At 43.2% G+C, this 27,960-nt stretch overlaps 1 protein-coding gene across 1 annotated transcript; it reads right to left on the reverse strand.

Moving 5' to 3' along the window:
- Nucleotides 1–12,361: 12,361 nt before the first annotated feature.
- Nucleotides 12,362–15,622, reverse strand: LOC126234411 (cuticle protein 21-like). Its single transcript, XM_049943102.1, has 2 exons — nucleotides 15,597–15,622; nucleotides 12,362–12,901 (listed from the first exon to the last, which is right to left on the reverse strand). The coding sequence occupies exons 1-2, from the start codon at nucleotides 15,606–15,608 to the stop codon at nucleotides 12,461–12,463; spliced, it is 453 nt and encodes a 150-aa protein (XP_049799059.1). The 5' UTR covers nucleotides 15,609–15,622; the 3' UTR covers nucleotides 12,362–12,460.
- Between the last annotated feature and the right edge of the window lie 12,338 nt (nucleotides 15,623–27,960).

Below are 27,960 nucleotides of genomic sequence, written 5' to 3' on the forward strand. Positions count from 1 at the left end.
GCATTTGCGAACTATTTAGATTCCTCCAGGCTAGGAACCTTTTAAATAGACCATCATCCATCACCATCTTAATCCTTGAATATAGAGTGAAAGTGAAATACAAGAGTCTTGTACTTATTTCATTTACCTAGTACTAATCAGTGAAGGTTTTACGGAACCAAAGCTATTCAGCAGTAAGTCAGCACCATCTAGCAGAAAGCGTAGGCATTAACTAACACGCTAACTGAAGTGAACGTTTACGTGTTTTACGGACTGCTTAATATGAACTTTTGTGACTCTTTGGCGTCCCCACTCCCTCCGAAAGGTGGCGCAGGCTGTCTTCATCATAAAAGGGGAGAGTTTTAGCCGGGTAAATTACTAAATAAAAGCTATATTTACAAGACTCGCAGTAATAGCAAAACACAAGGCCCGCACCTCATCGGAGAGTCGTCGCTGTCACGTCGGGAAGTAAAGCCGGAAAACCTTCAACGATACATATCTACGAGCAGACGTCGACGTGGAGTACCTAAAAAGGGAACCACAAGAGAGTTGGGGATGCTTCAAGGAATATTAACTATCTCTTCTATCTTATTTGATCGCAAGTCTTCCATGACTGTGAAACTCTGACTCTAATGCTGGATCTCCGTACCAAGTGCCAGACATTTCTTCTGTCACGTCAGTAGACAGTTCCTCCACTTGTAGAGGCCTTCAGTTTTTTTTTTTTTTTTTTTTTTTTTACATATCCTATAACGTAAGAAATCTAAATACTTGAAAAACGCCGTTGGTGCTGAAACACAATGGTGGAGCACTGCAGACAGAAAAGCCTTCCTGCGCTGCAACGATCTGCGACACAGCCCAGGCGTCGCGTTGGTCTCTCGCCGGCCCTGTTGCGTAAACTGGAACCAGCAGCTAGCCTGCTGCGTGTGGCGGCGGGCGGTCTGCTGCCGCTGCCGCTGCAGGCTGGACACGGGCCAGTGTTTGCGTGACAGAGTTGTAGCAGCGGGCCTTGCGGTGTTTGCTCGCTGTCCGTAGTATACACCGCAACTGCAGAGTAGGCCGTGCTACATTATAAGCATCTCGTCTGAAATGCACGGTCGCAAGAGAATATAAATTTGGTGTGTTGTTAAACATAGTGTCACAAGTACAACGAGGGTGTGCTATAAAGTAATGCCTCTGAGTGTTTTATTCTGTTCTAAATATCTGTTGAGGGTATTATATATCAGCCATATTAATGAGTCGACTTTCCCGCTTCGATGATCCAAATTGCAACCCTTTGCCGCTATAGGGCTCCGAAGTGTAGCGTGTAAGGTGGCTGTGTGTAACGTAATTACGTCGATGCATGAGTGATTCTCAGGAAACTGAAAGTACAAATTCGAAGAGTTCGTCCACACATGTAGCACCCTGTCCTTCAGCATGACAATGGCGGACCACACACGAGCGCTGCATCAATACGACGCCTTGGGTTCACTGTCGTCGATCATGCTTCACATAGTCCCGATTTTCACCTCTTTCCAAAACCTAAGGAACACCTTCGACGATTTCACTTTGATACTAATAAACCGGTGCAAGCTGGGGTCAAACTGTGGCTCGTTAATAAAGTCAAACATTCTGCAGTGACAGTATCAACAAACCGGTCTCTCTGTCCATAATATTCTTCAGGTTATGTGACCGCAATTTCAAAATGTAAATTCCTCCAACGTTTCGGCCACGGTTGCAAATAGCCTTCCTCAGGGTATTTTGTAAGCAAAACATCCTTAGGAAGGCCATTTGCAACAGTGGCCGAACCGTTGGAGGAATTTTGCATGTTGAGAATGCAGTCACATAGCCTGAAGAATGTTATGCACAGTGACAGTGGCAGTGGAAGCCAACGTTTACAAACTGGTCTTTCGTTGGGCGAAATGTATTCATCGCTAGGATATGTTGAGAAATAAATACGTAAACATGAAGAATAAAGATTTAGAATGTTACTAAGATTTCATTAATTTAAAAAAAAATTTCAAGAGTTTCGCATAAAAATTCGGAGGCGTTACATTTCATCACGCCATCGTAGAATAATTCAAAAATTGATATTTTTCGCTATTTTCCCATTTATTCACAAATTCAAGCAGATCGATAGAATAGCGGATATAATGAATTTAGAATCTGCGAAAAATATTGTAATGCACTGACTGACAAACGAAGGGTAGCACTCACAAGATATCACAGGACGTCAAAGTAACTTCGCACGTACACCTAATAGCCGATAAGTAAATTCTCTGTGATAGGTAGAACGGCCACGGGAGTGCATTACTCTTGTCCGTTTATAGTGCTATTTCCAAGCTTGGCAAGATACATAAGGAGTTTGAATAGTATCAGACGCTCATAGTAACTATGAAGCGCACGTACTCGTGTGAGACAGGCAGAGACGTGGCAGAGTTTAAAGGGACCTCCATTTGACTGGCTGGTTGCATCATACACCATCCAGATTTGTGGAGGGCTCGGCTGTGACGTGGCCCTATGTTTGACTCCATGGTAATGTGAGGGCAAGCACAGTCGTTGTCAAGGTTACAGTCGACCATCACAAGGGACGGTCGTTGTATCGTGCACCGAGCACATCGTAACCCTTTCACATCTGTCCCTGCCATGCAACATGGACTCCCTGCAGCGTTCTGCGTTGTCCTGCGCCATTCGTCAGAGGCTAGCAGCTGGAATAAGTAATTACTGTCCCATGCATATGCTACCGTTAACACGACAACACAAAAGGCTCTGTCTGGAGTGGTGCCGCGACTTGGAAGCTTGTATTGCTGATGAATTATGTCGCATTGTGTTCAGAGATGAATCGTGGACTGCACTATGGTGGATGAGCGTCGTCGACGAGTATAGTGGTGATCTGGAGAGAGGTCTCATTCTCCCAATGTTTCAGAGAGGCGCTGCGGTGTTGCTCCAGCACAATGATGTGGGGAGCCATCGGAGAAGACTTCAGGTCACGACTCGTAGTGACTGAGGGAACTCTATCGGCCACAACGGTACGTAACGAACATCCTGAGTCCTCAAACGGTACCTCTTATGCGACGGTATGGTGGTGCCATTTTTCAGCAGGACAGTGCTCGTCCACACACAATACGTGTCTCTATAAAGTGTCTGTGTGGTGGTGAGGTACTTCTGTGGCCACCAAGATGCCCAGATCTGTCCCTGACAGAACATGTGTGGGTCCATATCGGACCTTAACTCTGTCCTACTGCCAGTGTCCAGGATACCAAGGACTAGTTACAACAGTAGCGGGCCAGCTTGCCTCGGGAGAGGATACAAAGGCTTTATAATACCCTTCCCGACCAAATCAGTGAATACATCCAGGCCAGATGGGGTGCAAAGTCACACTGATAACTGAGCTCATACTGGTAAATTTGACTACATTTTCCACCACTCTCCTGGATTAAACTCTAGACATCTCCAATGTATCTCATGAAGTGATGGCGTGTGAGACTGCCGATGGCGATCTGTCTGTCGGATGGGCACACTGAACTTGGCATCCAGCTTGGTGCTATTCGCGAGGTGTAGGCTTTGTGACAGAACCCTTCATCCTAACAACACAAACCCAACATCACGCTGTAGAAACATTCATCGTAGTCCATACAACGCAGATTCATACTTAACTCTTCCTAACAGGTCAGAGAAAGGCTATGGCAAACCACATCCACTTGGACCTTACTCAGCACAAAGATGCAGGTTTTCTGCATCTCCTCCTCGACAGTTATTCCCCGAGTACAGGACTGTATGTATGTATACATGTATGTATCTGTGTGTACGTGGGACCAAGGTGAACTCCAGCATTGCAGAACCGATTTCTCAGTGCTAATCTTCTTGAATGGGCCACATGTAACAATACAACGTTATTATAAATGACAGAAGAAGTTCCACAGATTTGCTGTAGCTATGTTATTTGACATGTTGTCACAGGGTTTTGCACAAACATAGAGGACCTTAGAAAGTTTTTTGACATATTAGAAATGCACCAATCTGTTCAAAAGCTCTGTTGATGCGAGCTCGCATCTCTGGTAGGTTTGTTGGTAGAGGATGCGTAAGCAATGAATCTTTCGCATAACCACATAAAAAAAAAACTCGTGTGGGGCTAGACACGAAGAGCGTGGACGCCGTGACATGAACTGCTGATAATCATCCACACCATAACCGATCTATAAGTTTCTCAATTTCCTGTCCAAGAACGGAATTGGCAGTTGGTGGATCTTTATCGAACCTCGTTCTCATGTGTCCTTGCACTATGACGGCAGATTGATGTGAAAGCATTTCAAGCACCACATACGCTTTCTTGGAACCTGTCGCCTGTTGACTAATTGCTCAATGCTGTGCTCTCGTGGCAGGAATCTCAACTGTAACTGCAACAATACAAAACCTTTTGAGAAATTCAAAAACCAAGATCGCTTAAATACTGTTTACTGGATAACCTGTTTCAGCACACTGAAGGTGCTATCATCGGATCTGAATGTAGATTAACATTTATAAACCATTTGCAAATACCGATAAATGAGGCAGACCAGCTGTTATAACATCATTGTCACAAAAAATAAATAAAAAACGACTGCTCTCATGGTCATTCTTTTCTATAAGATATGTAAAACCGCAGCCACAAGATAAAAATATTTGGTACATGACCGCTGCTCGACTAACAACGGTGATGCCGACCTTCTGAGTTTTTTTCTTTTATATGAGTGCTGAGTTTTGTGACAATATGTCAATTAATGTAGCTACACTTATTTTATGAAACCGCTTGAGTCATTATAATAGGGTGACTCTAAAAGGGCTTTACAACTTTACTTTCGTACAGAATTTTATTGAGGAGGCTTGTACAGGTAGCGGAGATGTCATCTTGTGCCAAAATACTGCAAGTTTCATCCCATACATTCACTTTCACATTAACTGTATGAAATGTCGATTAGTCACTAAAAACCATGTGAGTAAGCAGTGTCCTATCTTCCTCTATCTGAAGTAACATTCTGGAAAAAATGCTTAACGTGCATCCTTATCTGCACTTGTGAGGGCGCGTAAAAATGTCAGTCTCTATGGATTCAGGTGCAATCTTTTTCATAACACTCTCTAGTCAGCTGATTAGGAAACTCCAATCTATCGCAACGCACGATGCGTTGATTTTCTGGGGCGAACAGAACCCGTCCTCACTCGCTCGACGACAGCCTTAGAAACTCGTGGGTGACTTGGACATTTGTTATGACGAATGCTACAACTAATTTAAACGAAACTCTGACGGCAGGAGTAAACTGTAGGCGTACTAGGAGGCTCCTTATGTTAGTCGGCACGGAATTTATGTTGATTCCTTGTTGCTGACTTCGTTTCTTCCATCCATAACTCTGAACGAGTACGTTCATGTCCTGTGAAGTCTGCCATTTTGATTTTCAATTTTCTTTGGGTCCTAGTGGCGGAAATCGCAACCTCAACAATAAGTGTATGCAACTGTTGCTACAAGATGACATCTCAAGCACATGATTTGCAATTTTATCTCGTTTCTAGTGACGGAATTCGAAACTACAGCAATACGTGAATGAAAATTGAAGTATTTTGCTGCAAAGTGGCACCTTAACCAAATGTCAGCAGTTTCAATAAAATTCTGTATGTAAGTGAATTTGTGAAGTCCTTTTAGAATCACCCCACATTTATAACGCGAAACTGCTCAGCAGTTTTCATCACGAGTTATTAATAACTGGGTTTCAACAGTTTGAAGTTCTTATTTTTATTCTCTCTATTATTTAATGAGTGTTTGTTATTGTGATTACTTATTATTCTTAATTGATTTTTATTTATGGTTTGGTTTAGCGATACGTTTTTACTGTTTACTTCTTTTATTTAACTTGAGTCCTTTTAATTATGTTTGCGGTGGTTATAGTCTATAATCTATAGTCTATAGTCTATAGTCTAGTCTAGTCTATAGTCTATAGTCTATAGTCTATATTGCTTACTGCTCTCCGTAAGTTAAAGAATACGGTAATACGGTATGCGTTTCGCAGCAGCAGATCTCGTTGAGTCTCCTTGCTGGAACTTCCCCACCTGAAATCGCTAAAGATAATGTATCGCTCTACGGAAGTCGATCGGTACAGCCAAGTGTTGTGCTGTGTCATGTGTACGGAATGTGGCGTCCAACACTGTTATTGTTGTGGTCTTCAGTCCTGAGACTGACTGGATGTAGCTCTCCATACTACTCTATCCTGTGCAAGCTTCTTCATCTCCCAGTACTTACTGCAACCTACATCCTTCTGAATCTGCTTAGTGTATTCATCTCTTGGTCTCCCTCTACGATTTTTACCCTCCACGCTGCCCTTCAATGCTAAACTGGTGATCCCTTGATACCTCAGAATATGCCCTACCAACCGGTCCCTTCTTGTTGTCAAGTTGTGCCACAAACTCCTCTTCTCCCCAATTCTATTCAATATCTCCTCATTAGTTATGTGATCTACCCATCTAATCTTCAGCATCCTTCTGTAGCACCACATTTCGAAATCTTCTATTCTCTTCTTGTCCAAACTATTTATCGTCCATGTTTCACTTCCATACATGGCTACACTCCATACAAATACTTTCAGAAACGTCTTCCTGACACTTAAATCTATACTCAATGTTAACAAATTCCTCTTCTTCAGAAACGCTTTCCTTGCAATTGCCAGTCTGCATTTTATATGCTCTCTACTTCGACCATCATTAGTTATTTGCTCCCCAAGTAGCAAAACTCCTATACTACTTTAAGTGTCTCATTTCCTAATCTAATTCCCTCAGCATCACCCGACTTAATTCGACTACATTCCATTATCCTCGTTTTGCTTTTGTTGATGTTCATTTCATATCCTCCTTTCAAGACACTGTCCATTCCGTTCAACTGCTCTTCCAAGTCCTTTGCTGTCTCTGACAGAATTACAATGTCGTCGGCGAACCCCAATGTTTTTATTTCTTCTCCCTGTATATTAATACCTACTCCGAATTTTTCTTTTGTTTCCTTTACTGCTTGCTCAATGTTCAGATTGAATAACATCGGGGAGAGGCTACAACCCTGTCTCACTCCCTTCCCAACCACTGCTTGTCTCTCATGCCCCTCGACTCTTATAACTGCCACCTGGTTTCTGTACAAATTCTAAATAGCCTTATGCTCCCTGTATTTTACCCTTGCCACCTTCAGAATTTGAAAGAGAGTATTCCAGTCAACATTGTCAAAAGCTTTCTCTAAGTCTACAAATGCTAGAAATGTAGGTTTGCCTTTTCTTAACCTAGCTTCTAAAATAAGTCGTAGGGTCAGTATTGCCTCATGTGTTCCCATATTTCTATGAAATCCAAACTGATCTTCCCCGAGGTCGGCTTCTACCAGTTTTTCCATTCGTCTGTAAAGAATTCGCGTTAGTATTAGTTCGTGAAATTATTTACGTCTTCGAAGAACTATTCTCGACGAATCCCAAAACCGTCTAAAACTGCAGGTTCGCACCATCAAACACTTCCGAACGACTTGCGTCTTTATAACCTCTGAATATTTCTTTTGAAATGATTAAGGATTACGAACTCTACACACCTGATACTCCTTTTGTGCTTTTATGTGTATTTATTTTCTTCAGTACCGTAAAACATAGATTACTGCCTTAATGGCGGCTTCCAACAATCTCCTCTCAATCCGACATAGAACATCTCTCTTACAATGTCCAACATGGAATAATTCTCTTTGCCGTAACTTAATACAGTCTGTATATCTTTGTTATCGAGTTCGCACGGAGATTCCACAGAGTATTTATCTCTCGCGCGGGTATTTTACATTTATCGTCGTATTAATAGTCCGTCACGAAATACTATAAAGTTTATGAGCTTGAACTAATGTAAATAAAACTTCCGCTAGTAGTAATTACACTACAATGACGTGTTCCTCAGTGAGCAATTAAGGTCTGCCTAAGACGAGAACGTCCTCAAGGACGAAGTGAACTTTCTGAAACACTGAATCCTGGGAATATCGCACAAATCAGATCTTACCCATTTTTGACAAGATCTGGTTCCGGCCTGTAAGCTGACTGCATAATGTCCTCCAGTTTCACTTTGGGCAGCTACTCCTGCCAAGACCGAATGGAACTTACGTAATATGTATGGAGAAACAGTTACAGCATATGTGGAAATCCCAAGGAAATTCCTAGAAGAGAACGTACAACTCTCTTCTAACCCAAGTTAACCTTTTTATGACGACCCATAGATGGGAGTGCGTGTAGATTTTGAATCACCAAGTGGCAAAACAATAAGTTTTGAGTAGCAATGGTTAAGATGCTGAACTATTTACTCACATTTGATTTAATCGTGAATCAATGATCATTGGTTCCCGTTATCCTTTTAGTTTTGAGCCTTTACTCCACATACAGTGACTTCGCTGACAAAACGTACAGCACTGATGAGTGTTACATTTAGTAACTGGAAAATTAATACTTGGTAACTGCTGCTAATGTTCGTTCTCTCAAGTAACGACTTACATGTGTTGGTGCGTTTTAAGATAACCTAATACCCTACGTGAGGTAGTTGTATCAAATTAGGCTCAGTTTTAAGTAAGGCCCACTGCTCGTAATTCTGAAGGTATGAGCGAGAAGACCAGGACAGCACTTATTGAAACTACTGTTCATAAGCACATCATGGCACCAGTAACACACTGCAGCTGAGATTCTTTCACTCCATTTTGTGTTTTTGCCTTTGAGTGCTTCGTGTGACCATCTTCGAAAACGTAGCTTTTGCAAATATCTGGAGTAATTTGAAAGTAGTCTTCTGTGTGCGAGTATTACATATGTCTGAAAAGCTCAACTCTTTGTCTTTAAAACTGTGTAATCAAATTTGCGAAATTAGTAGTGGCATGGAAGCAGTCAATAATTAAACGATTAAACGTAGGAGGTCTCTAATAAGGGCCAATTTGGCCTTCTTTAATTCCAAGGGAAACATTATTTCAAAGTCTGTTTTCAGACAAAGGAGCCCAAAAAAACACGAGTGACTCAACGCAAAAAATAAAACGATATGCCAAGAACGTAAACGTGGGAAAACCAACCAGCCCCATTGTACTTAAAAGAAGCAAAGGGATCATGGTATTGCAAAGTCTCTCGAAAGGATCGGGTTTTAGATATACTGCTATTATCTTTTGCAAAGAATATGTTCAGGAACAATGTATGTGTTCACATTCTGAAGATGTTGAACCATTCATTTGTCCTTATTGTGAGGATGCTCTATAATGTGACGACTAAACATTACGAGTTTAACTGGAATTTTCATACTTCATTTCATATTTGTTTTGCTTCCATAAATTTTTTTGTGATTTCATGAAATCGCTTCAGCCATTTAAGATAATAACATACCAGAGTGTGAATAAGGACTTGCAACAACAGTACTACTGTCACCTCTGAACAAAAAACTTCGTTTGGACATACGCCCTATTCCGACAAAATAACTCGTATGGGGCTAGGTACGAAGAGCGCGGACGCCATGACATGGCATGAATTGCTGATCATCAGCCCCAACACAACCGATCCATCAATTTATCAGTTTCCTGTCCAAAAATGGAGTTGACATTTGGTGGATCTTTATTGAACTTCATTCTGATGTGTCCTTGCGCTACGGCAGACTGATGTGAATGTATTTCAAGCACAACATACGCTTTCTTGGCACCTGTCGACATCTTGCCTCACTGCTCAATGCTGCGCTCTCGTGGCAAGAATCTGAACTGCAGCTGCAACTACAAAAATACAAAACTTTTTGAGTTTTTTTATATGAGAGCTGAGTTTTGTGACAGTATGCCAATTAATATAGATAGAGTGATTTTGTCACCTCTCAAGACATGTTCATTTCCTTCTGACTCAACCTGTATACCAACTAAGACCCACCTAAGATTAAAAAAAAATGGTTCAAATGGCTCTGAGCACTATGGGACTTAACATCTGAGGTCATCAATCCCCTAGAACTTAGAACTACTTAAACCTAACTAACCTAAGGACATCACACACATCCATGCCCGAGGGAGGATTCGAACCTGCGACCGTAGCGGTAACGCGGTTCCCGACTGAAGCGCCTAGAACCGCACGGCCACACCGGCCGACACTTAAGATTCGACAGCGTCTGTAATTTTAATTTGTACATCCACGGATATGTTGTATTCAGTACTAGGAAAGTTTTCAAGACAGAACATATCTATACACTGAAGCACCAAAGAAACTGGTATACGAATGCGTATTCGGATACAGAGATATGGCCGCGCGGGATAGCCGCGCGGTCTTTGGCGTCTTGCCAGAGTTCGCGTGGCTACAACCGGCGGAGGTTCGAGTCCTCCCACGGGCGTGGGTGTACGAGTTGTCCTTAGCGTAAATTAGTTTAAGTCATATTAAATAGTTTGTAAGCCAAGGGACCGATGAACTCAGCAGTTTGGTCCCATAGGAATTTACCACCAACCTACAGAGATATATAAACAGGCAAAATATGGCGTTGCGGTCGGCAACGCCTTGATGAGACAGCAAGTGTCTGATGCAGTTGTTAGAGCTGTTACTGCTGCTACAACGGAAGGTTATCAAGATTTAAGTGAGTTTGAACGTGGTGTTGTAGTCAGTGCACGAGCGATGGGACACAGCATCTCCGAGGTAGCGATGAAATGGGGATTTTCCAGTACGACCATTTCACAAGTGTAATGTCAATATCAGAAATCTGGTAAAATATCAAATCTCCGATATCGCTGCGGTCGGAAAAAGATCCTGCCAGAACTGGATAAACGACGACTGAAGAGAATAGTTCAGCATGACAGAAGTGCAACTCTTCAGCAAACTGCTGCAGATTTAATTGCTGGGTCATTAATAAGTGTCAGCATGCGAACCATTCAACGAAATATCATCAATATGGGCTTTTGGAGCCGAAGGCCGCCTCGTGTACCCTTCTTGACTGCACGGCACAACGCTTTACGCTTCGCCTGGGTCTGTCAACACCGACATTGGGCTGTTGATGACTGGAAACATGTTCCCTGGTCGGATGCGTCTCGTTTCAAATTGTATCGAGCGGATGGACGTGTACGGCTATGGTGCAAGCTTACGAATTCATGGACCCTGCATGTCACCAGTGGACTGTTCACGCTGGTTGACGCTCAGTAATGGTGTGGGGGGGTTGGTAGTTGGAGTGATATGGGACCGCTGATACCTCTAGATACGACTCTGATTGGTGACACGTACGTAAGCATCCTGTCTAATCAAATGTATCTCTTCATGTACATTCCGACGGATTTGGGCAATTCCAGCATGACAATGCGACGCCCCACACGTCCAGAATTGCTACGGAGTGTCTCCAGGAACACTCTTCTGAGTTAAAACACTTCTGCTGTCCACCAAATTCACCAGATATGAACATCATTGAGCATATCTGGTATGCCTTGCTACATTCTGTGTAAAAAAATATCTCCACTCCCTCGTACTCTTACGGATTTATGAACAGTCCTGCAGTATTCATGGTGTCACTTACCTCCAGCACTATTTCAGACATTAGTCGAGTCCATACCACGTCGTGTTACGGCACTTCTGCGTGCTGGCGGGGGCCCTACAATTTATTAGGCAGGTGTACCAGTTTCTTTGGCTCTTCAGTGTTTTGTAAGTATATCTTGAATAACATGAAAACCACACTCATCAGCGAAAACGTGTCGCGGTACAAAAGTAAGCTGCATTAATATTCGTACAAAAAAGCTCTTATTCGTTTTCTCACCCGGACTAATAGTTTGCGCGAAGAGAGCGCGACAATGCTGAAAAAATCGCGCGACGCGAATCTGCTCTAGCTCAGGTAGTTATTTTAGGAAAATTTGAGGTAGTTTCCGAACGACTTGATAGATCACAAGTGTCCTGCATCAGATTGCTCGGCTCAGCTTTCTCTACACTTTAAAGGAAGACTATGTAGCTTCTGTTGGTTTTCATCTAATATCCACCTTTCAAGACACTGTCCATTCCATTCAGTTGCTCTTCCAAGTCCGTTGTTGTCTCTGAAAGAATTAAATGTCATCGCCAAACCCCAATGTTTTTATTCCTTCTCTCCGAACTTTAATTCCTGCTACAAATTGGTTTTTGGTTTCCGTTACTGGTTGGTCAATGTACAGGCTAAATAACATCGACGACGGGCTGCAAGTTTGTATCACTCCCCTCGCAACCACTGCTTCCTTTTGCCTTTGAATAATACAGAAAACAATGTATATTAAATGTGTTCTGTCTCTGAAAGCCTTTGGAATGCGGTATATGTCCCTATGAAGTTTTTTGTCCCTCAAAGCGTGTACCTTTCCCCATGACTCTCTCTGTATGTATTTTGCTTAGTAAAACAAAACCGTATTTCATCTTAAACGGAAATTAGTGTTACAGCAGGGAGAAAAGACGTTTGTAACAGTTTTTATATTACACATTCCAGGTACACTAATAAATATGGCTTTGTACATAGTATTTATGTGAATACATGTTGACTGGAGAGATTTTTAGTGCAGGTAGGCCTTTCCGTAGGCCAGCGCAGGGGCGGCAGCGATGGCGGGGGCGGCGTGCACGCCGGCCTCCTTGTGCACGACGGCGTTGAAGCCGTTGACGGGGTCAGCCGTGTAGTCGACAACGCGGATGGAACCGTCGGGCTCGGCCACGCTGTAGCTGCCCTGGACGACGTCACCGTCACGGGACTCCTGCTGGCTCTTGGAGTCGCCGGTGATGGCGTCAGACACGCTGTATCCGTAGCTGTACTGCGGGTACGGGTCGTACTCGGCGGCGACGGCGGCGGGGGCGGCGGCAACGGCCCTCACAGCGGGGGCGGCGTAGGCCACGGGGGCGGCGTAGGCGCGGGCAGCGATGGCAGGGCCGGGGGCGTAGACGGCGGGGGCGCCCAGGTAGCCGGCGCGGGCCACGGCCACGAGGGCGGCGAGGACGATCAGCTGCGACAGAGAATAGCACTTCTCAAAATACAGGTCGCTTACTTCAAGTTCCACGTCCCTAATCACAGCTCTTCTAGTGATTCATTCATCTTAATAATACATCCCGCGTTTGTGCAGGATGTAAGGAGCCACCAATATTTTCCACGTAAAATGGTTACCAAAAATCTAAAAGAATACGGATATAGGTGATAAGATACATTAAGCATCCGCATAGTATGCATGCGTAGTACTTCATAACATCACAAACACTGTAAAAAAAAAAAAAAAAAAAAAAACAGGACATTAGAATTCTAAAATACCATGTTTTCTAGAGTCGCTCCTCGAATACGTCAGGACTTAACTTCTGTAAACAGTCTCTAAAAGCACATATACCACCGAGCGAGACTACAACAATTATATCAAAATAAAAAGTAAGAGTGTAAATTGCAGTTAATTAATTTTTACCTTCTACCTCCAGTAGAGCTGGAAGCAGAACGTAAATAAATTGCGTGTGGGTAATTACCTTTTGTCATCCTATCAACCGCAATCGCTGAAGAACAGCACGTTGGGAAATTTATTTCCGATCACTCTACGTTTGTCACATCAGAAACCACCTGTCTTCTACCACGCTACAGTCCCTATAGTGCAGTGATAAATTTGATACTTCAGTTAATAACTTCAAAACTACTTTCTTCCGATTTACGCTGGATCTGACAGACTAAATCTGTCTCCAATAGTACAGGAAACATCTTGAGCACATTTATCAGATTTACGTTACACATGAAGCAGGGTAACAACATTTACTATGGCTACTATTTCGTTCAACATTACCGCTTCACGACTTACTGGTAGCCTAATGTTTTTTGCACACAACTACCCTGAGGTAAAATTTGAATATTTCTCTAACTTACTCGTTGTCTTCCCTCTGCATACTTAACGCCTTCAGTGTTCGAAAACAGTCAAATTTACTAATGTGGAACGACGTAATATTCCGCGCTCATGCCGTAGCTACTGAAGTCAGATTTCTTCGTGACATTAGGTATAATTAGGGTGTAGCGAACTCGTAACATTCATATACTGGAAAAAATATTCATTTTGTTTTGCACTTATTGGGAATGTTTATTTTTGACACATTCAGTCTGTTACGAGTGTAAAATATTTTCTTTGGGTATTTTATTACCTATATCGTAAAAGCTGCTCACGTTTTTAATTAAATCATAACGAAGACTGCGATTCAATGTTAGATTAAATCGGTAACGTTTCAATACTGCAAGCTTAACGATATTTTAGAATGTGTACACTTCCCGTAGTTACGGCATAGACTCGCAGTAGTGTTCAAATACACGTTTGGCCACAATCATTTAGATAGACGGGTTTACTAGACCACTCCCTACGAATTCTAGTTTCTTCTACAAGGACACGGTCCGTAACTTACCCTGTTAGTGGTCAATTTGAACTAAACTTTTATGTCCGGGGACGTTAAATAAAACCATTATTCCTTCGACTTGTCATGTTTTCTGGGTGCACTATTGAATCTTGTTACTGCATGCATTCCGTTTTATATTGCTGCCTCAAATAATAGCCAAACCAAATGGCAGCAATAAATATAGATCCAGAAGTACCATTAATGTTGTTTACAAATTTAATTCCTGATTTTTGAACGTGGTGTTTTTCTAAAAGGTGGGTAACACGTTCCGAAACGATTCACTGTGACGGTGAAATTAGGGCTTTAAGTATTACATGATCAACACAAAAACAGTTACTTTAACAGATTTTTAGAATTTACAGCTGTGCTAGTATATTCATTTGGTTCACTTATGTCACTGGAGCACCAATTTTTGTATTATTGCTTTCGTGCTACAATTGAAGGCCCAACTAGAAATGCTAATGATCCACGTCTCTGAGAGTAAAGAATAAAAGTATGGTATCGTAGGAATGTTGATCGACTGATGAGGAAGTGTAGAAACTACCGAACCAGATGGCGCGATGGTTAGCACACACGAGTCGCATTCGCGAGAAAAACAGTTCAGATCCGCTTCCGGCCATCCTAGTTCAGGTTTCCCATTATTTCCCTAAAGCGCTCCGATCAAAGTTCGGGGTAGTTCCTATGAAAGGGTATGGCCGATTTTCTTCCCCATCCTTGCGTAATCCGAGCTTTTTCTCTGTCTCTAATGACCTCGACGTCGACGGTACGTTAAACCCTAATCTTCCCCCTTGATTCGTAGAAAATAAACAATGGTGTGTAAAATCAGAAATCATGGTTCATTTGTCCACTGGAAAACTTAATAATGAACTCCGCCTACTCTCTTATCAGAAGAGTTATACCAAGCCACTTTGTTTTTATGAGTCATGATTTCATCATCAGGGCCTTAGTTGTTACGTAAAAATCTTCATGACGATGTCAACACGCCAGAAACGCATATATTTGGAATTTGTTATTTCCTTTTGTAAAGTCACTATAGCTACAATGACATTTGTATACAGCAGCGAAATATTAGCAGTGACCTGTGTCTGAAGACTACCGTAAGTAAACAATGCTCCGCAAGAAACACTCTGTAACTATGTCCCTCGACTTTCGTCGTGATCGTTCCGCAAGTGACAGCTGGTTACGATGCTCGGTATCTAAATGTGTAGCACAATTTAGTGTATGAGTACATTAATGAAGACAGCACTTCACACCAAGTGACTGTCAGCACATGACGGTTCAGTGTCTCACCTTGCAGGCCATGTTCCCGGTGTGAGTCTTCAGCGTGGAGTGCCGGCCCAGCTCCCGGTCACGGCTTTTATACCAGCCTCGCCGGCTGCGACCCCGTCAGACAGGATTCGAACAGGGGCTGCCGGGCCCTTGTCAAATCGCATAAACAACCGATGGGGCGTGTGCCAAAGCGATATTACACACGCCTAAAATATAAGTCGGCTGACCCAGTGGGTCACGAGTGCGGCTGCAGCAGACACGTATATAAGCGTGCACTCTTTCGTCGTCGTGCAACTTATGACTGGGTGCCTACATATGAACATTTCTTGTACTTCGGTGAGGTACGCAAAGCATCACATCACTTCAAACAAAAGTTTCAAAGTCCGTGAAAATACTTTCTAATATTTTCTAATTTAAACTTGACATGTAATCCGAAAATAAATCGAGAAATCCATCATTTACTCCTTCGTTCAGTTGAAAAAGTAGCTGAACAAACTACAAAACCTTAATTAACAACCTGCAAACTTCGCTTTGAAGAAGCAGCACACCGTATCACCCAGTCAGATTTTAGATGTGCATACTGCGTTGTGTCTCGAAATATTCAGGCGAAGTGTTACGAAGACTTACATTCTCTGAAAACCGTCTTCGTATCTCTTCAACATTGGACTGCACTAATGGTAGTGAAACCTACTGCTTGTGCATAGCACACGAAGACGATAACGAAAGCAATACGTTAAAAAATAAATATAAAAAATTAATAAAAAATAAAAAATAAAAAGTGTAGTAAAATATTTAACAACTGTTTTTCACTGAACATCTTGTAAGTAGCGTGAATAAAAGGACGCTATGTGCCAGAAGCATGAAGCGCCCTTTGAATGTATCCTGATAGCTAAAAGAGCCACGCGCACTTTGAATAAGAAAATGCTACTTGACACTGAAATCAATATAAAAGATAGGGTCGCCACCAACTCTAGCCACACGACAAAGAAGAAGTAGCACTGAGTCGGAAAATTACTTAATTTATTAATAAGAAAAACTCACAAAAGAACATTCATTGTAACGTCATTGATAAAGAATGGGATGTAGTTATTAATATGATCCAGGCATTCTTCCCGTGAATCAAATATTGAGTAAAGTAAATAGGTCGTGAACACCATGCGTAAGTGCAGCCTGCAGCAAGATTCGTGAAAACACGATCTATTCCAGAGCAATTGTTTCAGATAAAAAAAAATGACACTAATCACTACACCTGTGCACATGGAAACGCTATAGGTGGGCCAACAAGGAAAACTACAAGGTAAATGGCGAAGGTAACGGCGACGTAACATCGGTACACAAGATAAGATTGAAGGGAAAATTATTTATTCCTTAAAACATTGACGTAGTGTATCTATAGACTGCTGTTGCATGCTAACTATGTACAATTGCTTGTGAAATACTATACGTTTCATAACAGACTCGCGTGCCCACTCGGTCCGCGGAGACAATTTCTATGGACCGTGGCCAAATTTTAATCACATGAGACAAAGAAAATTCACAAATACACAAAAATTACCAAGATCCGAAAAAGATTAGAAGCATACACACACAATTGTAGGCACATAAACATTCACACTGAACCGAGGGCACTTCAACATATGCAACTCCTTTGTGCTGCGTTCCTCTCACGGATCAAAGTCAAGACTGCATTGGGAATCAAACTGAAATTCTACAAAAGCCTTGCATTCCCTGCTGCAACCCAGCAAGTAAATCTTTATAAGACGAAATTCGAGACCAAAAGCTAAAAGCTCCCCTCTCTATGTGACAACGCGCCACGCGGTCAGTCCAACTCACCCTTCTTCGTCTGGAGCACAGCTGTGTACGCTTCCCGTACCGGCGGCAGACTGCCTCCCGCTTCTCCAGCCTCTTCCACGCTCCGCGTGGACCGGAAAACCCCAGGATGCCATTTCCGCCACCAACCTATCGCAGGTGGATTTCTTACAGGTAGCGGAAACCTCTTTGCCGACTTGACCACTACGAGAGTTGGCAATGAAAGGTGGCTACAGGACCCTTTCATCACCCCAAACGTCCCGGAGAAGACTGTGCCGCGAATTTTCTCGCCATGCTAGGAGATTCGCCAACAGTCTTCGAAACAAACATACCCTAACGAGTAACAATTGCAACAGTAAACAGCAGCACAAAAGAGTTGATTAATCTCTTATATCCAAGTGAGCTTTATCTGACCTTAGTCAATAATTGTGACCTCATGCGGTCCGCAAAGCAAACAGAACAAATTAAATTAAGCGTGATATCCTACGCTAACATCATGTCATCTGACCTACTACGACCACAACCATGAGATATTATTTTAAAATTGCCTTAACCAACTATCAAAAGTTAACATAGAGACATAGGTGAACAGGTACATAATATATATAAATATATAAACAAATACAATGATGCAAAATCATTATCACGAACCAAAGCAGTATCATCTGGTGCTGACATATATAAAAACATGCAAGTGAAAGTGCAAAATACAATATTCACAACAAATACAGTGATACAAAATCTTTAATGAACCCAATGGTATGACAGCTGGTAAATAATCACCTATGGAAAATAAGACATGAGTACAAAAACACATCCAGAAATCAACTCGTTGACACGCTGTCATTTTTCAGTTTCGCCACATGGTTGTTTCACTGGGTATTCTCTTTAGGTGCTGGGGTGGGCGTCTCTTCTAAAGGCGACTTGGAGGATAAGCTACTAGGGGACCACAACACTGAACTGGGGAGTTCGCAGCGGCGTTGATTGTAACATCCGTTGTAACCCAGGTTGATCATCCTAGACAGCACCCCGCGACGTTGCCTCGTCCCGTTTCCACCCTCTGCGTCCATACTGTGGGATGGTTCGGCGTTGCAGATTTGCAGGACATCGCCACTTGTGGGCCCTGCCTCATCATCGAGAAGGCGGCTTGGCGGTTGTCGTCCGTGTGTTGTGGAGGAATGTGTTTTACCGACACACGCCCCCGTCTCCTGTCGTGTCAATGGGGAGACACGCGCTCTTCTGCGTCGCATCGAGGTCGACGTAAACTCGTGCGGGTGTCGGGCTTGAGACCCGCTTATCACCTCTTTGCACCGTCTCAGCTGATGCGTCAGTGGTGGGACCCGTGTCCCTCCGGGCAGTGGGCGTTACCTCACCGCAGCAGCCGTCTGGACTAGCGGCGCTCAGGAATCGGCGGCCTCGCCTGGTGTGCGTCATACTTTCCCTTTCGCTTGTCAGATGACTAGCGCATGGGGTGGAACGCCGGCCATCAGCTGGCGCTGCCGTGTTGACACGCCTGCGGGCTCCGGTGTGAGCCTGCGCCTGGGGGAAGACCAGCATCCCCTCCCCTCTGATGGGGAAACAGCTGTGACCGCTCGCCGCACCACTGCTTCGCCGTTGATACCATGGTTCTGCAACGCCTGCCGGTGGACCAAGCCCTGTGCTTTCTGAGGCGGAGGCTCCCTAGGCGGCCTTGCACCCACTTAAGAACTGCGCTCACAGGGATCGTTACAAAATATCATGTGTACAGATTACCACAAAATCTTCGGAGTTTATCACTCCTGATCAATACATGGAATAGTGCCCAAAATTAACTTGACAAAAAGGGCCTTCTTAACATTACTAATAAGAAGAACAACGAAGAAAATTAAATAACCAATATTCAAACAAACAAAAAATCCTTTTTATAAAATATAGTTCCAGCATTACATCTGCTGTCAATCATTCAGGGTAGATCATGTACAAGGTTTGGTCAGGATTTGGATAGGATTTGGCGCCGCTGCTAGCTACAGACACAAAACTCTACCTACTCCTAACTACGCTCTCACGCACAATCTACACAGCTCGTACTAGTCACCATCACCATATAGCCCGACTACAATTCCCACATATAAACAAAATATTCCTTTCAACACCAATACCCATATCGTTGTTCACTGACTGCTCCTCCAAGGTTTGCAGAACATGTTTGCTGATCTGTGAAAAATTTCCGAGACTTCTTTTCTATGGACATTGCATAATAAAAGTTATGATTAATGAGACACAGAAGGTTCATTCAAGTCACATCTGGAATGGTAAATGTTTCAACATCTATTCATCAGCCTAATGCAAAAGGTCAGTGGGCATAAAAATGGAAATAAAAATCATCCTATCCTATTAGCAAACACATAAACACTGCGTCCTATAAGTACATAAAAAAATACTGTCAAAAGAAATCCATTGTCCAGGGCCATGAGTACCCAACTTACTGCTATCATAAGATACTCATAATGATTACACACTTACTCACCACATGTCCCCAGGGATCCTCACCTACCGTCATGTTATTTCAGCTTGGAGGTAGTCGCACTGATTCTCTATTAAATATCAAGCTGCTTGATTTTATAAGCTGTTTCCATATACGTCTTCTGGGGTTTCACATCCTGGTGCCCTCAACCGTACCTAGTAGTATGTGGCTGCAAGTTACACTTTCCAAATATCTTATAAGATGGCAACTCTGAAAATCAAAAACTATTAATCTCCCTTCATACACAAATCCTTCACCTACAAGTCACCAAGTCGCTTCATCAACATCGTAGTACATTTGAAAAATCTCACTGAATCATCCTCACCTAAGGGGAATAAGAACATTACAACTGTAATTTATCATCAAGAATTACCTTACGACCAATGTCTCGCCACGTCAATACGTCCGATACCTTTTCAGTCATCAAAAAACAAAAGCCATCTTACTGTAATAGGAAACGCTTCATCTGTGCCTCATAATCATTCACATTCATACGTGATGAAGCTGCACAACACTACTCTTTTCTGCTCAGAAGCAGAAATAACTACGCATATATTGGGGGACCCTTTACAATTCACAGAAAATATACACTTTAATTTTAAACACACCAGAGTGAATCAAAACATTGGAAAATATACACTGTAAATGTACTAAACAGACACGACTGGGTTTACCGCAGGCACACCAATACTGTGGCCCTCCCTCAACAAATCTTCCATAATAACGTCTTCCTTTATCAAATGCACATCAGTATCATCAATAGCACCGGTCCTCATTAAGTTGACGCCAACCGAGTCAGCCAATAGTCATTGATTCCTTTGATTAGAGGTATTTGGCTGATTGTGCAGCGGGTTTGCGGAACGAATTTCAACACCCACTGGCGGACCACCTGTACTGTTTAGAGCACCCCTGTTGTCGCTTGTTCGATAATTATTTTGTGGTCGGTTGCGACTACCGTTCCTAGGTCCGCTATAATTGCGCCTAAATCTCTGCTCATTACCGTATCTTCTAAACTCCCGGGGGTGTCTTTGATTTACTCTCGGCGAATGATGACGATTGGCATCGTTCGTTCCGCCCGCGTTCCGTGAGGAGTCGCGACGCTGCCAACGCTCGCGCGCCCTGTAACTCTGAGGCGACCCGTTACGTCTGGAGTGCCACCTGTCTCTACGGCTGCGGCTTCGCTCGCGCGGCCGCTGCTCGTAGGCGCTCTGACCGTAATTCTGCGTAGTGCCATTCGCATCGCACTCAAGCTCTAAAAGGAAATTGCGAAACCCCTCTACGTCATCCTTACATCGTCCTGCAAGGATAACGTGCCGCAACTGCATTGGAAACTTTCCCAGGCAAATACGAATAATTTCTGCAGGTCCATAAGGATCGTCAAGATGTTCATTCGCCTGCAGCATGTGCTCGAACATCTGCACAGGGCTGGAGAACTTTGACCTGTTTAACTCTGGTAGCATAATGAGTCCGTGTTTTACACGACTTTGCGCTGCCACTGACCAATATATCGACAGGAAGTGTTGACGAAACTCCCCAACAGTGTAGCAATTGCGTGCAATTGACCTCATCCGCGCCGCTGGCTCACCTTCGAGGTAGCCGCACATATACTCTATTTTGTGCGCACTGGGCCACGTAGGAGGGAGGGAGAACTCGAACTGCTGTAACCAGGCCCGCGGGTGAATCCCCGTAGCCGAGTTACGGAAGACTTCAAACTTCCTCACGGTCAGAAAATGTTTAAAGTCAAATTCGTGAGTTTCCCTTGGCGAACGTTCCTGAGGGGATCCGCGCCGTTCCCACCTGGTACGAGATCCGCGATCATAACGATGATCAAATTCGCCATCGTTCCCGGAATCATCGTCGGAATAATGGCCCTTTCGTTCATTTCTTTCAACTTCATGGGCCTTTAACCCTTTTAGGTGAAGTTCTAAATGGGCCATGCGCTCACATATTCCCTCGGTAACCCCTCTTTGTTGTATTTTTATTTCACACTGTCCACGCGGACATTTCGTTATCGACCGTATTTCGTCTGCATCCGCTGATGACGAGGTAATCGTTTCCCTATTATTGTCAGACTTACGCGCCACTGCGTCTGAGATCCTGGCTATTTCTTCTCGCATCTCTCGGTGGTCTGTGTCTTGTTTTGTTTGCGTAAGCCCTTGCTCTCGCTCGAGAGCTATTATCGCCTGGCTGAGGGTTTCTACCTGCGCGCTAATATGGACCGGGCACTTAGCCGCAGTGTCCTCTATTCGGGACACAAGAGCCGCGTGGTCACTCTGGCATTGTTCTGCTAACGGGCGGAGATCCCTGGCGGAATTTTGTCCTACTCGGGACTCAAGAGCCGCTCGTTCACTCTGGCATTGTTCTGCTAGTATACGTATATTCCCAGCGAACCTTTCTTCTTGCTCCATCACCTGCTTGCTAATGACTTGCTGCCCCTCTTCTAAGGCGGAGATGCGTTGGTCAATGATCGCCAGTTTCTCCCCAACACCCTGTACTATTTCACTAGTCAATCTTTTATTTGCTTCCTCGATATGCCTCCTATTTTCTTCTGCTTGCTTTTTATTCACTTCCTCGCTATGTCTCCTATTTTCTTCTGCTTGTTTTTTATTCACTTCCTCGATATGTCTCCTATTACTGTCTAGTAATTGTCGTAGCATAGCCTGTAATGAATTTGCATCTATCGAATGATTCAAAATCACTACAGCGGGCTCAGGATGGACAACACTTGTACTTGCGTTTTCCGCGTTTCGTTCCTGGTCGGACTCGACGTTTTGACCTCGTCCTTGTTCAGGGTTATTTTCTGGCAGGTTTTTCCGATCGCAGCTCCCTGAACAGCTACGCGTCTCCATCATAAGGATGGTTACTCTGTGCTCCAAAATACAACAAGAATAATGCCAAAGTCTCCTAATGGACTCACAGTCCCCAAAAACCACCCAAGATTTACTATATGACACCGATACACGCCACAGGACAAGAGTCAACCCACACTTGTAACACAATTGAATACTAAATCACAATATCTATACAGTAATACATATACAAGATAAAACATGTAAGAAAATGCACACCTATATCATAAATTCACGTAAATTCTGTATCACAGAAAGACAATCTACCAATTAGCACATCCAACCGAAAATAACTAATCCTCACTGCGCATCAGAAGATCTCTGGTTTACCGAAATCCGTGAGCAGGGTAAGCCATGTGTAAGTAGCGTGAATAAAAGGACGCTATGTGCCAGAAGCATGAAGCGCCCTTTGAATGTATCCTGATAGCTAAAAGAGCCACGCGCACTTTGAATAAGAAAATGCTACTTGACACTGAAATCAATATAAAAGATAGGGTCGCCACCAACTCTAGCCACACGACAAAGAAGAAGTAGCACTGAGTCGGAAAATTACTTAATTTATTAATAAGAAAAACTCACAAAAGAACATTCATTGTAACGTCATTGATAAAGAATGGGATGTAGTTATTAATATGATCCGGGCATTCTTCCCGTGAATCAAATATTGAGTAAAGTAAATAGGTCGTGAACACCATGCGTAAGTGCAGCCTGCAGCAAGATTCGTGAAAACACGATCTATTCCAGAGCATTTGTTTCAGATAAAAAACAAAGACACTAATCACTACACCTGTGCACATGGAAACGCTATAGGTGGGCCAACAAGGAAAACTACAAGGTAAATGGCGAAGGTAACGGCGACGTAACATCGGTACACAAGATAAGATTGAAGGGAAAATTATTTATTCCTTAAAACATTGACGTAGTGTATCTATAGACTGCTGTTGCATGCTAACTATGTACAATTGCTTGTGAAATACTATACGTTTCATAACAGACTCGCGTGCCCACTCGGTCCGCGGAGACAATTTCTATGGACCGTGGCCAAATTTTAATCACATGAGACAAAGAAAATTCACAAATACACAAAAATTACCAAGATCCGAAAAAGATTAGAAGCATACACACACAATTGTAGGCACATAAACATTCACACTGAACCGAGGGCACTTCAACATATGCAACTCCTTTGTGCTGCGTTCCTCTCACGGATCAAAGTCAAGACTGCATTGGGAATCAAACTGAAATTCTACAAAAGCCTTGCATTCCCTGCTGCAACCCAGCAAGTAAATCTTTATAAGACGAAATTCGAGACCAAAAGCTAAAAGCTCCCCTCTCTATGTGACAACGCGCCACGCGGTCAGTCCAACTCACCCTTCTTCGTCTGGAGCACAGCTGTGTACGCTTCCCGTACCGGCGGCAGACTGCCTCCCGCTTCTCCAGCCTCTTCCACGCTCCGCGTGGACCGGAAAACCCCAGGATGCCATTTCCGCCACCAACCTATCGCAGGTGGATTTCTTACAGGTAGCGGAAACCTCTTTGCCGACTTGACCACTACGAGAGTTGGCAATGAAAGGTGGCTACAGGACCCTTTCAATCTTAACAGATAAAAATTATATGCCGGTCGGGGCCTGGGGCACAATCAATGTGGGATGTACGACGAACATATCCACATATCCGTTAGGACAGTAAAGCGAAATCTGGCGTCAATGGGCTACAGCAGCACACGACCGACATGAGTGCCTTTGCTAATGGCACGATATTACGTGCAGCGCCTCTCCTGGGCTCGTGACCATGTCAGTAGGACAGCAGACGACTGGAAAACCGTAGCCTGGTCAGATGAGTCCCGATTTCATTCGGTAAGAGCTAATGGCAGGGTTAGAGTGTGGCGCGGACCCCACGAAGCCATGGACGCAAATTGTCCACAAGGCACTGTGCAACCTGAGGGTGGCTCCATAATGGTGTGGGCTGTCGTCATGTGGATTGTACTGGATCATCAGGTCCAACTAAACCGATCATTGATTGGCTGTGGTTATGTTCGGCTACTTGGAGACCATTTGCATCCATTCATGGATTTCATGTTCGCAAACAACGATCGAATTTTATGAATGACAGTGTGCCTTGTGGCCTGGCCACAATTCTTCACGAGTGCTTTGAAGAATAGTGTGGACAATTCGAGCGAATGATTTGGCCACACAGATCGCCCGACACGAATCCCATCGAACATTTATGGGACATAATCGAGAGGTCAGTTCGTGCACAAAATCCTGCACTGGCAACGCTTTATCAGTTATGGACGGCAATAGAGGCATCATGGCTCAATATTTCTTCGGAGGACTTCCAACGAGTTGTTGAGTCCATACCACGTGGAGATGCCGCACTATGCTCGGCGAAAGGGGGTCCGACACGAAATTAGGAGGTATCCTAAGACTTCTGTCACTTTAGTGCATATCTGTAACAATGAACTTATTATTTTAGGACTGCAAGGTAAGATGTCTTACAACGATTATAGGGTCAGTCATCAGGGTGCATCCTACAGATCAGACATATATCATTGCTTCATATTTACAGTTTAGCAGTTAGTTGAGAGCTTCGCAGTATCTAAAAGGGGTGGCGACGTATTTGTTTACTATGAGACTTGTTTTAAGCGGTCAAAAAATGGCTCCGAGCACTATGGGACTTAACTTCTGAGGTCATCAGTCCGCTAGAATTCAGAACTACTTAAACCTAACTAACCCAAGGACATCACACACATCCATGCCCGAGGCAGGATTCGAACCTGCGACCGTAGCGGTCGCGCGGTTCCAGACTGCAGCGCCTAGAACCGCTCGGCCTTTAAGAGGGTCAATTACGTTCTTAATTTAAATGGAGTACTTATAATTTTTCTCTTCAATATACTCTTTTGCTTTAGCCCTTGAACTGCCAATGCTAATCTTCTGAGCTGCTTCAAGTAATTTGTTATTGGCTACATGACTGGTATCATTTCTTATTTGCCTGTTTTCTTCACTAATAGAGTCCTGACGCTGCCACAATAATGTCCTAGTTTATCTTTTAACTACTGTCCTTATAGATTTAATGCTTTTTCAGTGTCTTATTAGTACCATACTTTATTGTTGTCCATGAGGAAAAAGCTGTTAAAGACAGATTGAAACCCACCTATAAATACATTAAACTTGGAATTGACATCTGCGTAAATCACTCATCTTTCCTGTCAGCATCCTGTAAAACTGCTTTGAAACTATTTGTTGCCTGTTTTCTATGATCCCACTTCAGTGCAATCATATGAGATGTTTGGTATAGATTGTTGTTCATCATCATAGTCCGAAACGCAGTTCACTACTTGACAACCATTTATGACCGTTTAGGAGGGGACTTCGAAAATCAATTTAGACATGATTATATCTGGCTAGGTAACTTTTATTGAACCCTGCAATGCTGCACTACATTTAGTAGTGACACAAATACTAGATACTGTTTTTAACGGAGCCACCAAATTTCTGTAAACAACAGATACGACGGACCGCTTGTATCAGCCGTCTTAAATTACCTTACCTAGAGATCGCGCAATGTAGGTACGATCATAATGGGAAATTACATAGACAACTGAGAGGGCAACCACTGTCTGGACAATCTGGATTTTCCATGTGTTAATAGAAGCTGATGTATGTTGCAGGAAGTATAATGTTAACAAACCTCCAAGGCCCTATGGAATCCTTATCTGATTCTACACTGAATTTGCTCCCGAGTTAGGCCGTTAACTATAATCTATCGTAGATCCCTCGAACAAAAGGCTGTGCCTAGCAACTGGAAGAAATCATAAGTCGCACCCATTTACTATTAGAGTAGTAGAAGTGATCGACAGAAGTTGCGTCCAATATCACTGACGCCGGATTTTGTACATTCTGAGCTCAAACGCATTGAAGTATCTCGATCCAAATGAGCTCCTCTATCCCAGCCAGCATGGATTCCGAAAACACCGATCATGTAAAACCCAACTCGACCTTTTCTCGCATGGCATACTGAGAGCCTTAGATCAAGCCACTCAAGTAGACGCAGCCCTTCACGATTTCCGAAAAACATTTGAGTCCCTACCATATCGACGCTTATTATTAAAAGTGTGATTGTGTTGGCTACCAAGCGAAATTTTTGACTGGACTGAGCATTTTCAGGCAAGGAAGACGCAACAAATTATCTTGGATGCAGAGTCATCAGCAGATCTAGAAGTAACTTCGGGTATGCCCAACGGATGTGTGTTGCTACACTTGCTGTTCACGTTGTATGATAATGACCTTGCGGGCAATATTAATACTAACCTCACACGTTTTGCAGATGATGCAGTTATCTACGACGAAGTACTGTCTGAAAGAAGCTGCTTAAATATTCAGTCAGATCTTGAAAAGATTTCAAAGAGGTGCAAAGATTGCAGCGTGCTTTAAATGCTCAGACATGCAACACTGTGTACTTCAAAAACACAAAAAATGTAGTATTCTACAACTATAATATCAGTAAGACACATCTGGAATCGTTTCACTCATACAAATACCTGGGTGTAACACTTTGTAGGAAGACGCAACAAATTATCTTGGATGCAGAGTCATCAGCAGATCTAGAAGTAACTTCGGGTATGCCCGACGGATGTGTGTTGCTACACTTGCTGTTCATGTTGTATGATAATGACCTTGCGGGCAATATTAATACTAACCACCATGTAGGCTTAGTCGTGTTTAAAGAAATAGAGAGACTTCGGTTTATTTGTAGAATACTGTGGAAATGCAATCAGTCTACAAAGGAGGTTGTTTACAAATCACATGTGCGACCTATCCTAGAATATTGCTCAGGAGGGCAGCATGAGTGATCACAGTTTTATTTGGCCCATGGGAGAGCGTTACAGTAATGCTGAAGAAACCGAATAGGTAGACTCTTGAAGATGGACGTGAACTATGCTGAAAAAGCCTACTTACAAAGTTTCAAGAACCGTCTTTAAATGTTGACTCTAGGAGTATCCTACACCGCCTACGTATCGCTCTCATAGGGTTACTGATCACAAGATTAGATAAATTACAGCCCACACGGATGCATTTAAACATTCGTACTTCTCGGACGCCATAAGTGAATGGAACGGGGAAAAACCCTAATAACTGGTACAGGGGGACGTACCCTCTGCCATTCACTTCGCGGTGATTTGCAGAGTATAGCTGTAAATGTAAATAACAGAGCGCAGTCTACA

Source organism: Schistocerca nitens, chromosome 2, assembly GCF_023898315.1.
Source record: "Schistocerca nitens isolate TAMUIC-IGC-003100 chromosome 2, iqSchNite1.1, whole genome shotgun sequence".
Lineage (NCBI taxonomy): Eukaryota > Metazoa > Arthropoda > Insecta > Orthoptera > Acrididae > Schistocerca > Schistocerca nitens.